This window comes from Loxodonta africana, chromosome 3 (assembly GCF_030014295.1).
Source record: "Loxodonta africana isolate mLoxAfr1 chromosome 3, mLoxAfr1.hap2, whole genome shotgun sequence".
Lineage (NCBI taxonomy): Eukaryota > Metazoa > Chordata > Mammalia > Proboscidea > Elephantidae > Loxodonta > Loxodonta africana.
Window position 1 is genome coordinate 195,325,594 of NC_087344.1, and position 13,665 is coordinate 195,339,258.

General features: G+C 44.7%; 2 protein-coding genes across 4 annotated transcripts in view; both read right to left on the reverse strand.

Annotated features, from left to right (window-relative positions):
* Positions 1-852: 852 nt before the first annotated feature.
* On the reverse strand, positions 853-8,430 carry PEX19 (peroxisomal biogenesis factor 19). 2 transcript variants are annotated; one of them, XM_003415184.4, is made up of 8 exons: positions 8,316-8,430; positions 6,826-6,935; positions 6,236-6,401; positions 5,716-5,801; positions 5,324-5,485; positions 4,312-4,488; positions 4,032-4,076; positions 853-3,863 (listed from the first exon to the last, which is right to left on the reverse strand). In XM_003415184.4, the coding sequence occupies exons 1-8, from the start codon at positions 8,383-8,385 to the stop codon at positions 3,780-3,782; spliced, it is 900 nt and encodes a 299-aa protein (XP_003415232.3). In that variant the 5' UTR covers positions 8,386-8,430; the 3' UTR covers positions 853-3,779. The 2 variants fall into 2 exon arrangements, with proteins under 2 accessions (XP_003415232.3, XP_064138873.1); XM_064282803.1 differs by having other exon boundaries at positions 8,306-8,393.
* A 4,305-nt stretch (positions 8,431-12,735) lies between these two features.
* Positions 12,736-13,665, reverse strand: part of COPA (COPI coat complex subunit alpha) — a 63,833-nt gene continuing 62,903 nt past the window's right edge. For both annotated transcript variants that reach the window (XM_023554162.2, XM_003415185.4), the window contains exon 33: positions 12,736-13,409. In XM_023554162.2, the coding sequence (XP_023409930.1) occupies positions 13,350-13,409 (60 nt within the window). In that variant the 3' untranslated portion in view covers positions 12,736-13,349. The remainder of the gene's footprint in view (positions 13,410-13,665) is intronic.

Sequence of the window (13,665 nt, forward strand, 5' to 3'; positions counted from 1 at the left end):
GGTTGTAATAAAGTTGTCGTCCTAAGTATGGTATATTCTCTGAGAAAGTTTGTCCGTCATTCCAGCAAATTAATGAACCCACAGGGGCTGCGAAAGCCAGCAGGGGCTGGCGTCTGCCTGTTTGCCAGTCCGAAAGAAGGTGTTCTTCTGTGAGCCCTGACCCAGCTCCGGGTGGCTAGGGTCAGAGATGGAGTGCCACTTGGGTGGCTGGCAATAAGAATGTAAAAGCGGGAAGGTGAGGACTGGATCCATTTCTACACTTTGAGGGCTGATTCATGCTAATCCTTACCGCACAGTTGGGAACAATGGTGGGATTTACCCACTTTGTCCCTTACTTAGTACAGAACTCTATAGACTTGCCAGAGTGTTGGAAGATCCTCCTTCATGGGGAACTGATCCCTTTCAATTGACAGGTTATGGGTTAAGAACTGTCCACAGTGACTTTCCACTGAAGTTACTGACTTCACCCTTCTTTTCAACCATTCTTGATCTCCCTTAATTACATATAAGTCAGTGCCCTCACTGGCTGCCCATTTATCTTGCCCCTAGGACCACCCATGTTTATTAGCATTTCCACTTTGACTTTGCTATCCATTATGGAAAGTCACCCACCTTGCTTCCCAGAGTTAAGTGCTGCCACCTGGCCTCTGCTCTGCAGGATCCTATCATCCCCATTACTACTACGGAAACCAGTTCTTTAACATCTCCTTCCATCAGCCTCAACCTACAGAGGGCAGCCACTTCTGAACTTCTCAAAGATGCTGGTGATCCCTTCACCAGTGCATTTCTTATTGCCTTTATAAAAAAGTTTTCTCTGGGCCTTCCTAAGGAATAAGAAACATAATCAGTTGGTAGATTCTCCAGTATTATATAACAAATTTATTCTTACACGCCCACTTTCTCTGATCCTTCCCCCTATGGCCTGCCATCTCAACTGTGGGCCATTATTTTTCCAAAGCTTCCAAATGCCATCTCAACAAAGTACTTGAACCATCTCCTGGAGCCCATACCAGGATGTAAAATCCCAAGTCATAAGAAAATTCTTCTATTATCATGAATTCTGTAAGAATTAAATTCTAAACTCATGAAATCATTAGTACAACCAAAAATTTGTTTTCTAACATCCAGAATTTGGGGACAAAGGGGCATTCCCTTTAAAGTTTGAGAGCAACATAAACATTTCACATACAGATCAAACTTAAGCTTTGTACTATTTTTAAGCACCAGAGAAGGCTAGAAAAATGCTAGAGATGTCTTCGCAGTGACACATTCTTGCTGAAGAAAAACTTCTCTAGAGGCAACCGTCACGTAGGAAAGACCTACAATTACAGGAATTCATCATTTTGGCTAGGAGCTATGGAGAGACTGAGGGCTCCAGAGCGGTGCTACTCAAAGGTAGTTCACAGACTTATACAGTCTGTGAAGAGTTTTGTACTAGTTCACAACATGATGATTAAGAAATTGAGAGCGTTTAAAACCTTTTTAGCGTTTTCACACTGCTGTAATATCCAAGTGCATGATGCTTCTGAACAGGGTCTGTCAAACTTGTATGGTGGGTTGCATACAGTGACTGAGCACTAAGCATGGGCAATAGGAACACATATCAATACACAAAGGATCAGGTATTTAAAAAAAAAAAGCTAGTCTTTCACCACAAATAGTTTGAGGACTGCCCTAGAGTGCCAAGCTTCATCCCTCCTCAAGTTCTAGGATAATTCAAATACAGTGTTTTTGGAATAGGGAGCAACCTGAGATCAACTTGTCTGTGTTAAATCAGAATAAAAACAAGCGTCCTGGCAACAAAGCTAAAGCGAACTACAGCACCTATTTAGATTCCTGGAATGAGCCCTGGCCAGGCCAGTAGAAGTGAGAATTTGTAAAACAAACAAATAAAAAACCAAACACACTGCCAGGGCAGTAGGCAAAAGATTCAAGGGTCGGGGCCCTTTTGTTCTTCCCTCCTTCTCTCTTGTCCAGTGTTTGGCTGGAGTTGTTAAGGAGGAAATTTTGGCCATTCAGGCCTCATGACCATCATCACAAGTCTGCCTCTACTTTTTCTCATCTAGAGTGGTGGAGTCTCAGCTTCAGACCTGGGTTCTTCCATGCTCTGGTAAGTTACACTAGCTGGACCTTCCCAAGCAGCATGAAGCATCAACAGCATTCACTTCCTTGCTGATCCCACAGAACACATGAGATCTTCAAGGTATGAAATGCCTTAACCCAGGGGAAAGTGACATGTCAGGAGCTCAAAGTGGCTCAGATGATGTATGTGAATTTGCTCTGGCAACAGTTATTTTCTGAGTGCTGAACCAGGAGAGCCAGCTGGTCTGACCAGATTATTCACCAACATATGGCAGCCAAGGGCCACAGAAATCACTGGCTCCTACAAAGAAGGGCAAGGTCAGCTCAAAAAGAAACAATTTAGAAAACACGTTAACAATGCATTACCAATATCAGCAATAGTAATGTGATATGTTAAAATACAATATCTGAAGGGCTTCCCAGATGGAAATATTCAGAAAAGAAATGAGGACGGATGGATATCAAGTCTTCTTTGCCAAATGACGTGCAGACAGAGCTGGGAAGGGAGGGGGAAGGCTCCCCACCACAAGGCACCAGGAGCCAGGCACTGCAATTCTACGAAAAACTAGTCTGCCAACATTCCTCACTCTGCAGCTTACAGAAGCTGAGGAAGGTCAGAAAAAGACCCAGATGAAGAACAGGCCACACTCCCCACTCAGAATATTTATTAGACGCTGGCCCACGGAGCCTGCAGGAAAAGGTGCCCAGGTTGCACCCCCTCCCCTTACCCAAGCCACCTCCCAGAATCCAGGGACAGGATTCTAAGGGAGTCAGAAGTCTTAAATAAGACAGAATGTATCTGGGGCAGGTCATTCATTCCCAGACCTGACACTACTGTTGTATGTTTGCCAGGAGGAAGGGGACCACTGCAAGTGGTGGGTGGACTAGATGAGGGGAAACAGGATGGGTTCTTCTTTGTCATAGCTTAGGCTTGGGAATAAATAGGTATTTTAAAAAGAGAGGAGTTAAGACAAAAGGCAGGGGGCAAAAGAAGGTCAGGAGCTGAGTTCACCTAGATCACAAAGCACTGTAGAAAGAACTAGGGCAGCAATTTGAGTTCGCAGGCTGGACCAGGGAATTGGGGCTCAGCACCCAAAGTGAGGAGAATCCCAGGGCTTCTCTCCCAACCTTACTGTGATTAGATGCATTCAATTAGTACCTTTCCCACCACAGAATGCAGAACAGTCTGAAGGCGAGAGGGCATGATGATGGAACTGCAGCTCCAGCCCAGGATAAGTACCTCCTCATTCCCAAAGGTCCTTCCCAGGAGAACTGTAGAAAACAGAGTCCTGGGACTTTGTTCCTGTTCCCCAGGTCCAAGACAGGGAGTAGAGACAAGGCACGAAGACCCTGCTTGTAAAGGTGAACATCAGTGTGGCCATATAACTATTTTGAGAGGAAGAAGAAGGCACATGCCCCAAAAGGAATGCCTTCCTCTGCCTGGCAGGTAGCTGGGCTTTTGCTAGCAGCAGAAACCACAATGGAGTAGGGCTAACAGAAATGACCTGTGGAACAGGCCTTATTCCCAGAAAGACAGAGAAAAAGCCCCTGCTGGCATGGCACAGTCTTGGGTGGGACGGCAGAGGGCAGTGGGCAGATCGCTCCTGCAGACGACGCTCCTGCCTCAGCTCCCAATGGCTCTGCTGACTCCAGATGTTCCCCATGGCTGGGAATCAGGGAGGAAAACGTGTGGTATTTCACATGATCAGACACTGTTCACCACTGGCACCTGGTGGGCCCGACAGATTGAGGGCATCCAGGTCAAAGTTGAGGCCAGGAGGCTGGAGAAGAGATGAAGGGACTCAGACAACTGCTCATATTTAGGGTGAGACCTTCTGAAGGTCCACCCCCAATAGCCACAGTTATCACCTTAGATGGAATCACTGAAGGGTACAGAATTCTGGAAACTAGGGATCTGATTAAAATCTAGGAGGAGAAAACATACTCACCATCTCCCCAGCCAGCTCTTTTGGGGGATGACCCAAGTCCTGTAGCTGGAAAATAAGAGCAACGTGAGATAGGGAAAAACCCAGAAAACAAGACAGCAGCCCAGAAGAGGAACCTGAGCTCTGATCTTCGGGGCTTTCTCCTGAGGACCATGCTGTGTGGCCTCTCTTGTGCTCCCTCTTCTGCCCAGCTGTGGCAGTGTGGCATCCCTCCTAGATGCCTCCTCCACTGAACACCCAAGCCGACAGCACCAGAAGGCAGGTGGCCAACAGGAGGCCTTACCTGCTGCATGAGATCCAGCACCATCTCAAAACGAGCCTTTTGAGTGGCCTCGCTGTCTGTGGGGGTCTCTGCCTCAAACTGCTCACATATCTTGCCCATGACACTGTGCTGCTCCTGATATTTTTCAAACTGCTCTGGAGGTAGAGATTCCCGGTGACTCTGCAACCATTCTGGGTACTGAGAAAACAGAGAATGGGTAGTTAACAATTAAGTAAACAATGAATAGGGAAGGGCAATGAGAACAATACTTAAAATATGGAGGGGAGGGTAGCACTGAAGGAAAAAGCCAAATAACTTAGTTCAGCATGAGAGGTAGCACTGACTCCAACCAGAGCCCCTGGCTATGGTCTACAAACCATAAAAGTTTGGCAAACTTTTCATGCGAAGGGCCAGACAGCAGGTTTCATGGGCCACATACAGTCTCTGTCACATATTCTTCTTTGTTTTTTTTTTACAACACATAAAAATATAAAAGCTTTTTTAGCTTGGTTTGCCAACTTCTGGTCTATATTACTCATTCTGCACTTAACTGCATGTTGCTATCTGTCACTAAAAAACATCTAGGCCTATATTTTATCTCCAATAAAACTATAAGCTCTTTAACTACAGAGCTCATCATTTAAACTCTTTTTAAATCACTTACGGCACAAAGCCAGTGCTGAGAACCTATGCAGTATATTCTCACACGAATCACTGTTGGAGAAATACACGAAGACACAAATGCAAAAAGAGGTCGATGAGACTATGACCCAGAGTCCTGAGCCGGTCTACAGAAAATGAGAGCTGAGGGGTTTCCCCTCTTACTCCAGAGATCCTCAGCATGGAAACTCTCATCTTTCAGAGACATAACTCCCCCGACCCTACACATTCCACATAAATGAAGGAGACAAAAAAAGCAGAGGGACTTGTGCATTCAAGTTAGTCTCTCTCTAGAGGCCCTGAGCACACAAAGTAGCCCATAAGAGTTGATACGAGGCAAGGGAGGAGGAAAAGCAGAAGCGGACTGACAAACCTTTTCTGTGATCTCCTTCAGTGACGGGTACAGCACATCCTTAGACAGTAGGTTCTGCATGATACTCTGCATGATGGGGAGGAAGCTCCCTTCCCCGCCCCCTTCGGCCAGGCCTAGCCCCTCCATGGCCTTGTTCAGCTCTTCCTCCGACATGCCTGAATTCTAGAGAGGACAGGAGAGACGGTGAGCATACTGCCTTCTCAGGATGGCTTACCACCCTTTCAGTTGGGAAAGTAGAAGCCCAGGGAAGAACGATTTAAACTTGCCTGTTTCAAAACAATGAGGCAGGGACAGACTTGGGATGATACCCCAGAGTTTTTGTCTTTTGAGACTCTGGTCGTGAAGGTGTCCGGGAGTGGGCCCCATGTGGTCCCCTACCTCTAGCCTCTCACCTGAAGGTCAGTGGCATTTTTGGCTAGTCCACTTAGTGTCTCCTTTAGGCAAGAAGTGAATTCCTGTTGGGAGGTCGCATCACTGCCTAGGACAGACCAAAGAGCCAGGGTCATTTGGGGTTTTACCGGTCTGCCTGGCTAGACTAACACAGTTGTCAGCTTTGGTGAGGAGCATTTACCAGTGAATTGCTTATCATTCTAAAGCTTCAAAGTCTATGCTTATCTTCATGGTCATTTTCATAAATCCGTATGGACCGTGCGTCAGTTTATTCTCCATGATGATACCCAGAATAACAGTGCAACCTTCGAAACGGTCAGTTTTGAATCATCTTTCCTATTACTTTCCAACCTATCTCATCTCTTTCATTAAGTAGGGTTCCCACCTCTCCTCCCATCTCCTCTCCTTATCTTTACCCCACAACAGTGACACTGTGATTGCTATCAACCTTACTAAGAATTCCAGTGTTCTCAAGCAGCATGACTTGAACATATTTTCAGCTGTCTGGGGTCCCCTCCTCACCCACTCTTCCAGCGGCCTCTGAGAGCTTTTGGAACTGTTCCACCAGGTGGGGCTCTTCCTCAGCCAACTCCTTCATTGCCTTCTCGAACTCCGCAGTGGCTTGGGAAGCCAACTCGCTGTCGAACAGTTCCTGGAAAAACTTCTCTTGGGAGGCAAAGAGAGCATCCTGCAGGAGAGGTTGGGCAAAATGTGTCTCTTACTTGGCACCTCACTGCACCTGGCCTGTGGCAGAAGCTACAGGCAGTGGCTTTGAGAAATGCAGTGCCTCCCTCCTACTTGCCTCCATTGGAAGTTCTAACTACGTCTCCCGATGAGGACATCAAGAAAGGCATTTGGCCACTGAAGGAAGGGTATAGACTGGCATACCAATCTAACCATTTAAACCTGCTCTTTTCTCAGAGAACGTCCTTGAGATCCCTCCACTCAACCTGAAGTTTGTTTTACAAAGACTGAGACTTGCAGGAGCACTCAGCAATGTGATGCCAAGGCACCCTTTCCCACTCCCCTCCGGCCCACAGGGGCCTGACCCACCTCGGTTCAGAGCTGTATACCCCTCCCCTCCCCCTCCCTTAATTGGGTAGAATTTATACTTTTGCAGTGTCTCCTGGAGATCTCTTCTGGGGCCCGGAAGCATCGGGGGCCAAGGTGGTAGGAGGGGCTGCTGGGGAGGGTTTGGCCTTATCAAAATCATCAAGAGCACCTTCAGAGACAAGAGACATGGTGTGTGTTGGGGATGGGTGATGGAGAACGGCTGGATGGTTTCTGAGCATTAAAAGAACAATTTTTCAAATTGCCAACTTCTCTAAATTTTTCTCTTTCTGAGTCTCCACCTCCCAGTCCATCCCTCAATAAGCCTCCCACTTTTCCCCCATTACTTAATTTAATGTAATCAAAAAGGAAGAAATCTCTTAAGGTGAAACAAGCAAACCGGTCTCAGACCTGGGAGGAAAGGGTTAAAAGGGCAGAGGGCAAAGTACATCTCCATTTACATTATGCCTTCCTTGCCACGCCCTAATGATTCCCTGTAAAGCCTATAAAAATATCCAACAGGAGCAGGGAACATAGAATTCATTCTGGAGCCCTAAACGGAATGACCTTTGGCAAGAAAGCAGAATTCAAAAGATATCCCACCCAGCTTTTCTTTGGTCCTGGTGCTAGTACAAATTGAGGGGCTCCACGTTGCACTCCATGGGAGGACATTAAACCCTCTTCTCTTAGCCTCCAATTTAGCTTTCCCTCAGCAAAGCTTCTAGGGTTCCCTCTTGCCCCACCTCTGCAATTCACAAACAGTCGCCTGGCACTCCCAGTTTCTGTTCATTTTTCCACCTTCCCACATCTCTGTGACTGGGCAAGACAAAAAATTCACCTCTGGGTCTCCACCACCACTCTGCTTGCCAGGCCTAGGGGGAGGGCACTGGCCTCACTCTGGGCAAGAAACCAACACAGGGCCAAGGAAGAAAAGAACATCCACCGTTTTTCAGGAGAGTCAACTGGCTTGCTTTGTAAGCCGGCTCACCCTCAATTTCTCAGGAAAGTAGTCCGCGTGAGCTACTGACGTGATGTAAGAACCGTAAAGGAGACTAGTGAGGGAAGGGTGATAGGACTAGGAGGAGGAAAGAAGTGTCTTTTGCGTTAAGGATAAGACAGGGGCACTGAAGGACGCACTACGGGTTTTTGAAGAGTTAATGTTAGCAATCCATAACTGTCGGTTTCGTTGCCCACCGCGGACAGAATGCTGGGCTGGCGGGAAGTTAAGACTTCACGAACTTCTTAATCTAAAGCAAGAAGAGTTTGAGAGGAATCGAGGAATCCTGTTCTGTGGGTTACCGTTCCCCCTCCGGCAGGGAGATCCACTGTCTGGGCCATTAGGTCTGGGCCATTGGGGGCCAAAGATGAGCTCCTCAACTCCTGCCGCGAAGGTGACCCAGAGATCTTCTTCGGGGTCGCAGTTAGACCTCCGCCCCCGTCCAACCCTTGGAGACCCGCTCCCTCTCCGCCCCGGATATTTCAGGCTCATTTAAGCCCCGGAATGGGTCCTCACACCCGCCCCCTCCGGGCCTTTCCCATTACCGGGTCTTACTTTCCAGAAGCTCGTCCAATTCGCGATCAGCCTCGGCCCCAACTCCACAGTCTCCCTCCGCGGCGGCCATCTTGCTACCTCCGGCTTGCCGTAGGGGGCTGGGCTTTTCGGCACCGCCCACTCGCCCGCCCCCGTCCGCCTTGTGCAGCCAGTAGCATTGTTGGTAGGCCGGAGCCGCCATTTTTAAAGGGACAGGAAGCTTTGCATGGTCTCATGGGCTGGGAACTGCTGAACTAGCGCGAGGGCAATATATTGTGATCTTCCGCCAGGTTTCTTATTGGCCTGGCCTCCTCTACTTCAACTTCCCACATACCTAGAGAAGTTGATCTTTCATTACTTCTTCCCAAGCTGTGGGTAGGCTAGATTAGGACAAGCTCCCTACACCTAACCAGAAGCTACACATGTATCACCAAGAAGACAATTAGAGTGCATAGAAACCCACACTATTTTTCCCCTCACTTCCTTTGATATTTTACTCAACTGCCATTTCTCTGAGACCCCCTTCTGTGGCCTCATTGAATAAAATTGCAATCCCTCCTACACATACACATGTATAATGCTGGGTATATTTTTCTCCTTAAGACTGAGCACTATACCGAACCAAATACCAAACCTGTTGTCATCGAGTTAATTCCAACTCATAGCGACCCTATAGGACAGAGCAGAACTGCCCCATAGGGTTTTCCAAAGAGCGGTTGGTGGAGCAGCTAGTGTATATGAACTGCCGACCTTTTGGTTAGCAGCCTGAGCTAACCACTGTGCCACTAGGGCATATTATATATATACTTTTTATCTTGTTTATCGTCTCTTGCCTCCCACCACACTTGAATTTAAGCACCATGAAGGCAAGGATTTTTGTCCGTTGTCTTCTCTGCTGGATTCCCAGCTCCTAAAGTATTTAACAGGCATTCATTGGCCACTCTTTGCTCTCCCAGACCCTTAATTAGGCCGCTTCTGTGCCAAATCTAACGGACATCTCTTTTTCCTATTCTTCACTAGAACTGTTGGACTAACGGACACAAGGCCACGTGTAGTAATTCAAATGTAGTAAGAACTCAATGTTAGTTGAATCAGGCAGAAAAAGCAACTCTGGCATCTGAGGCTGAGCAAAATGGCAATTCAAATGTAGTAGTAATAGACCTGATCTAGCCTCTCTGGCTTTCTCTGTCCTATCTCCTTTTCTCCATACGGAACCCAACTTCCAATGTAATTTTGAGTGCGGAGGGGAAAGCTCAGATAGAGATGATTCTGGGCAACTCCTATTCAGATCTGTCAGAATGCAACTCCCTCAGAGACGAAACTATTTTATAACTCAGTATCTACCATTGTTTAAAATCCTGTGCTGAGCACAGTGAAGGATATAGAGATAAATCAAGAACAGCTCCTGCCCTAAAGTAGCTGTCTGGGGATTGGGCTGAAGGCAGTAGTAAACATATACACAGTAAGTATGACACAAGGTGTCTTAAAAGCGATAAAGTTTATAAGGTGTTATAAAGGTTAAAAGAAGGGAAAAATCACATCTATGTTAAAAAAAAAAAATCACATGTAACTCACTTCATCTCTTTGGCCCTTAGATTCCCAAACATTTGAGTACTGTGTGTACTTACCTTTTCCCTTCTCGGATATGGCACAGACTTGTTAAAGTCATACCCCTGCAAAACCTGTTTACTTCCAAGCAAGCAAGTGGTGTCATTTAGGAGAAAACATTCTAAACTAAGAGCCAGAAGACCTAAATTCTAGTCCCAACTCTGTCACTAAATCACTCTGTCCTTTTGAAAACGCTTCATTAATCTAGGACTCAGATTACGAATATCTAACATTGGAGTTGGTACTCTAACACCCTATTCAAACACCTGTCACATAATTGATTCCAGGCTAATTTTCTCATTCAACGCGGAACTGCTTATACATGTGTCTCTAATATGGCTTTATCAGGCATATATGCTAAAAGTATAACATTTTGTCCAACTACAAGTTAGTACTCCCATTGTGGTAAGATAAGCACCTTAATATGGTAACTACTAGATGATAACTGAGAATTAAGAGACTCTAACAGCATGATTCTTCCTTTGCAGTATCTTTTAAGCTTGTTTCTGCTTTTCTATTTTACTGTTAAGATTCCTAACACCTCAGCTCAGTATTTACTCAACTCCTGGTTGCTCCTTCTTTCTAACATACAGTGAACAGTGTTACAAAACAATATTTTACAGCATTTCCTTGACATCACTCTTATTTAAGAACTGAATGACACTCCACTGTTTATTGGCCATCTTCAAATTTTCGTCTGGCATTCACAATTATTTCACTTACGTCCACTTTGTCTCCTCAGTTACACAAGCTTCAAGAACCGGGGTCTGTCAATTTTTTTCATACCCCTCAGTTTAGGCAAATGTTTATGTTCCATGCAAAGTTAATTTTATAGTCATGCATTGCTTAACATCCATGAGACATTCTGTGAAATAGGATGTTACGTGATTTGGATGTGGTACAAACATGCCTAAATTGGGAGCCATAGCATTTACTGATTTCCCACCTTCGTGTTGTTTAATGACTTTTGTTTTGCTTCCAAGTTGATACTTTTCCTTTGCCTGTTGCTGCTGCTATCGCTAGCACTGGTTTTGCTGCGTTTGGGAGCCATGATACACTTCACAGTAGTATTTTAGAAAGAAAATTAAATAGAGATAACGCTACAACACTCAAGAGATGCACAATACACGAGATTGGATGCTGCTGCCTCTGAGTCGAAGCATATGCTGTTATACCATCAACTTTTTATTTAAGTAGGGAAAATTCATGTTAAAATAACAACAGAAAGTAAAGTACAGTATATATGTAAGACAGTAACATAGACATTTATTATGGCTATTAAGGCATAATGTTATTATAGATTACATATGTACCGTACCATTATACCCTGGCAGCACATACACTTTGTATATAAGAGACATGAGATATACGTTACCTGCGGGAAGCTGTTGCGATCTGGTTACCACTACTACATCTTGTTCTCTGATCCAGACTTCTGAACTCTATTATAACCTCATGGGACCACGGATGTATATGCAGTCGGACGTTGCCTGAATGGATGTTATGCAGTGCATGACTGTAATTTAATTTTTAAACTTACAAAAAGGTGTCTTTTTTGACAAACGAACTTGCCTGTTTACAAAAAGAATGTTTATAACTTGAGAAAGTGTTATCAAAGTAGTATACAAAATTTTAAGAAGGCAGGGTTAGTTTGGGTGTGCTTTATATTAAGTGACTCTTAGTATAAAGGTAAAACATATAAAGACTTGTGTTCTTTGCGGAAATCCTGGTGGCGTCGTGGTCAAGGGCTATGTTTGCTAACCTAAAGGTCAGCAGCTCGAGTCCACCAGGCGCTCCTTGGAAACTATGGGGCAGTCCTCCTTTGTCCTATGGGGTCGCTACGAGTCAGAATCGACTCAACGGCAATGGGTCAGGTGCTCTTTGAAGGAAGAATTCCACTCTTAAGAGTTTATCTCCATGTATACTTCCCCCACTTGTACAATGTGTGTCCAGGTAATTCATCGCAGCACTGTTTATAACAGCAAAAGAATGGAAATAATTCCAATATCTACCAACGTAGGACAACTTACATAAATTATGGCATATCATATAATGTAACACTAGAAGAGTACAGCTCTCTAATATGCTGATATGGAAAAATCTCTAAAATATGCTAAGTGAAAAAACAGGGTGGAGAATTGTTAAATAGGATGCTTCCATTTGTACATAGAAGAAGGATAGGAAAGAGCATATATCTGCTTGTATATATATAAGAAATCTCTGGAAGGGTATAAGCAAGCTAGTAACAGTGGTTACCTGTTTTGGGAAAGGTGAAAGGAACTAGGTGGCTGGAGGAAGGGGTGGGAGGAACAGCTGTCACAGTATAGCTTTTTACATTTACTGATATTTGAGCTATGCAAATGTATTGTTTATTAAAAACATTAAAAATTTTAAATGGACATATTTTAATCAAAGGCACAGAACATCACTATTTACTGAATTAGTCTCATTACTGGACAAGCAAAATACAATATTGCCAAAGTAAGCACCGTAATATATACGTGTACTACTAATGACTCTTACATATGCGCATTACATATAAAACACCTAGAGCAGTAACAGGCACAACAAATAATGGCTGTAATTAGCATACCTGAAAGACCGCAGTGAAAAATGGAATAGAAAAGCTACCTGCTGCCTACCATTCTTAGCTTAGGTCTATACCTCACATACATCCTATGAACAATTTATGCTTCTTTTTTTTAAAGAGTGGTATTAGTTGTTTTGTAATTAAAAATAACTATTGCAAGAAAGATATCTCCTTTAGTGAGGCAGCTGCATGGGGTGAGGAGAACCTGAGAGGGTCCAGGAAAGAAATGGCAAGCCAAGAAGCTCTTGTAGAAATCTATTTTATTTGGTATGAGAAACAAAATATGAGAACAATGGTTGTAAAGGACAAATCAACATAAAGGGGTATACACTTCTGGAAAATCAAATGGTTTCCTCTCAGACCTTAAATTTCTAGGCACACAGAGGGTACCTACTTGGGAGGTTCAATGCCCAAGAAAATGGGAGAATGGCTAAGAGTTTGGGAGAGTTGAGTAAAAAAATGATATCTTATTACATTCCACTCCTTTCTAGCAAACAGGATACAAAGATGCTGGGAAGGGGAGGGACAAATATTGAATGAATGAATTTACTAAATGAATGCTCATCACTGAATTTTCATTTGTTTCTTGAAAGGCCTAAGCTGGGAGGGCCAGGCCAACTATGACCACAACTGTAGTCACCATGAGAAGATGAGAGGGCTTCATAGGCAAAGAAGTCAGTGTTAGACATTTTGATTAGCCATAATAAAAAGGAAAAGTGCACTGGGCTTTAGCATAGGGAAAGCCAAATGTCAATAATCTGAGGGGTAGTTGGGAGTAGGGGGACATTAGAAGGATGATAGAGGGGCATTCTCTGGAAGGAAAATATGATGACTCCCCTATGCACAAAAAGGGGACCCTAGCGAAACTGCAGAGGACTGATCCTTAGACCAATCACATCTTTGCCAATCTCTGTCACCTGTGGAAGAGGAAAGAGAGGGAAAAGTCAGGGATCTGTGAGGCTGGGAAGCCTAGAATGCTGATTCCCTCCACCCTGCAATGGACACCGTAGACAGGTGTTTGCTATTTATTGGTATGGGGTAGTGGCGAAGTTCTAGTTTTCTCCATTATCACTGCCTAAAGGAGCTAGGGCCAAATCCAGGAGAAAAGACCACCATGCTTCTTTGTTTTTCTCTTCCGAAATATCCTAGAGGCATTTCTTGAGGTCAGTACTT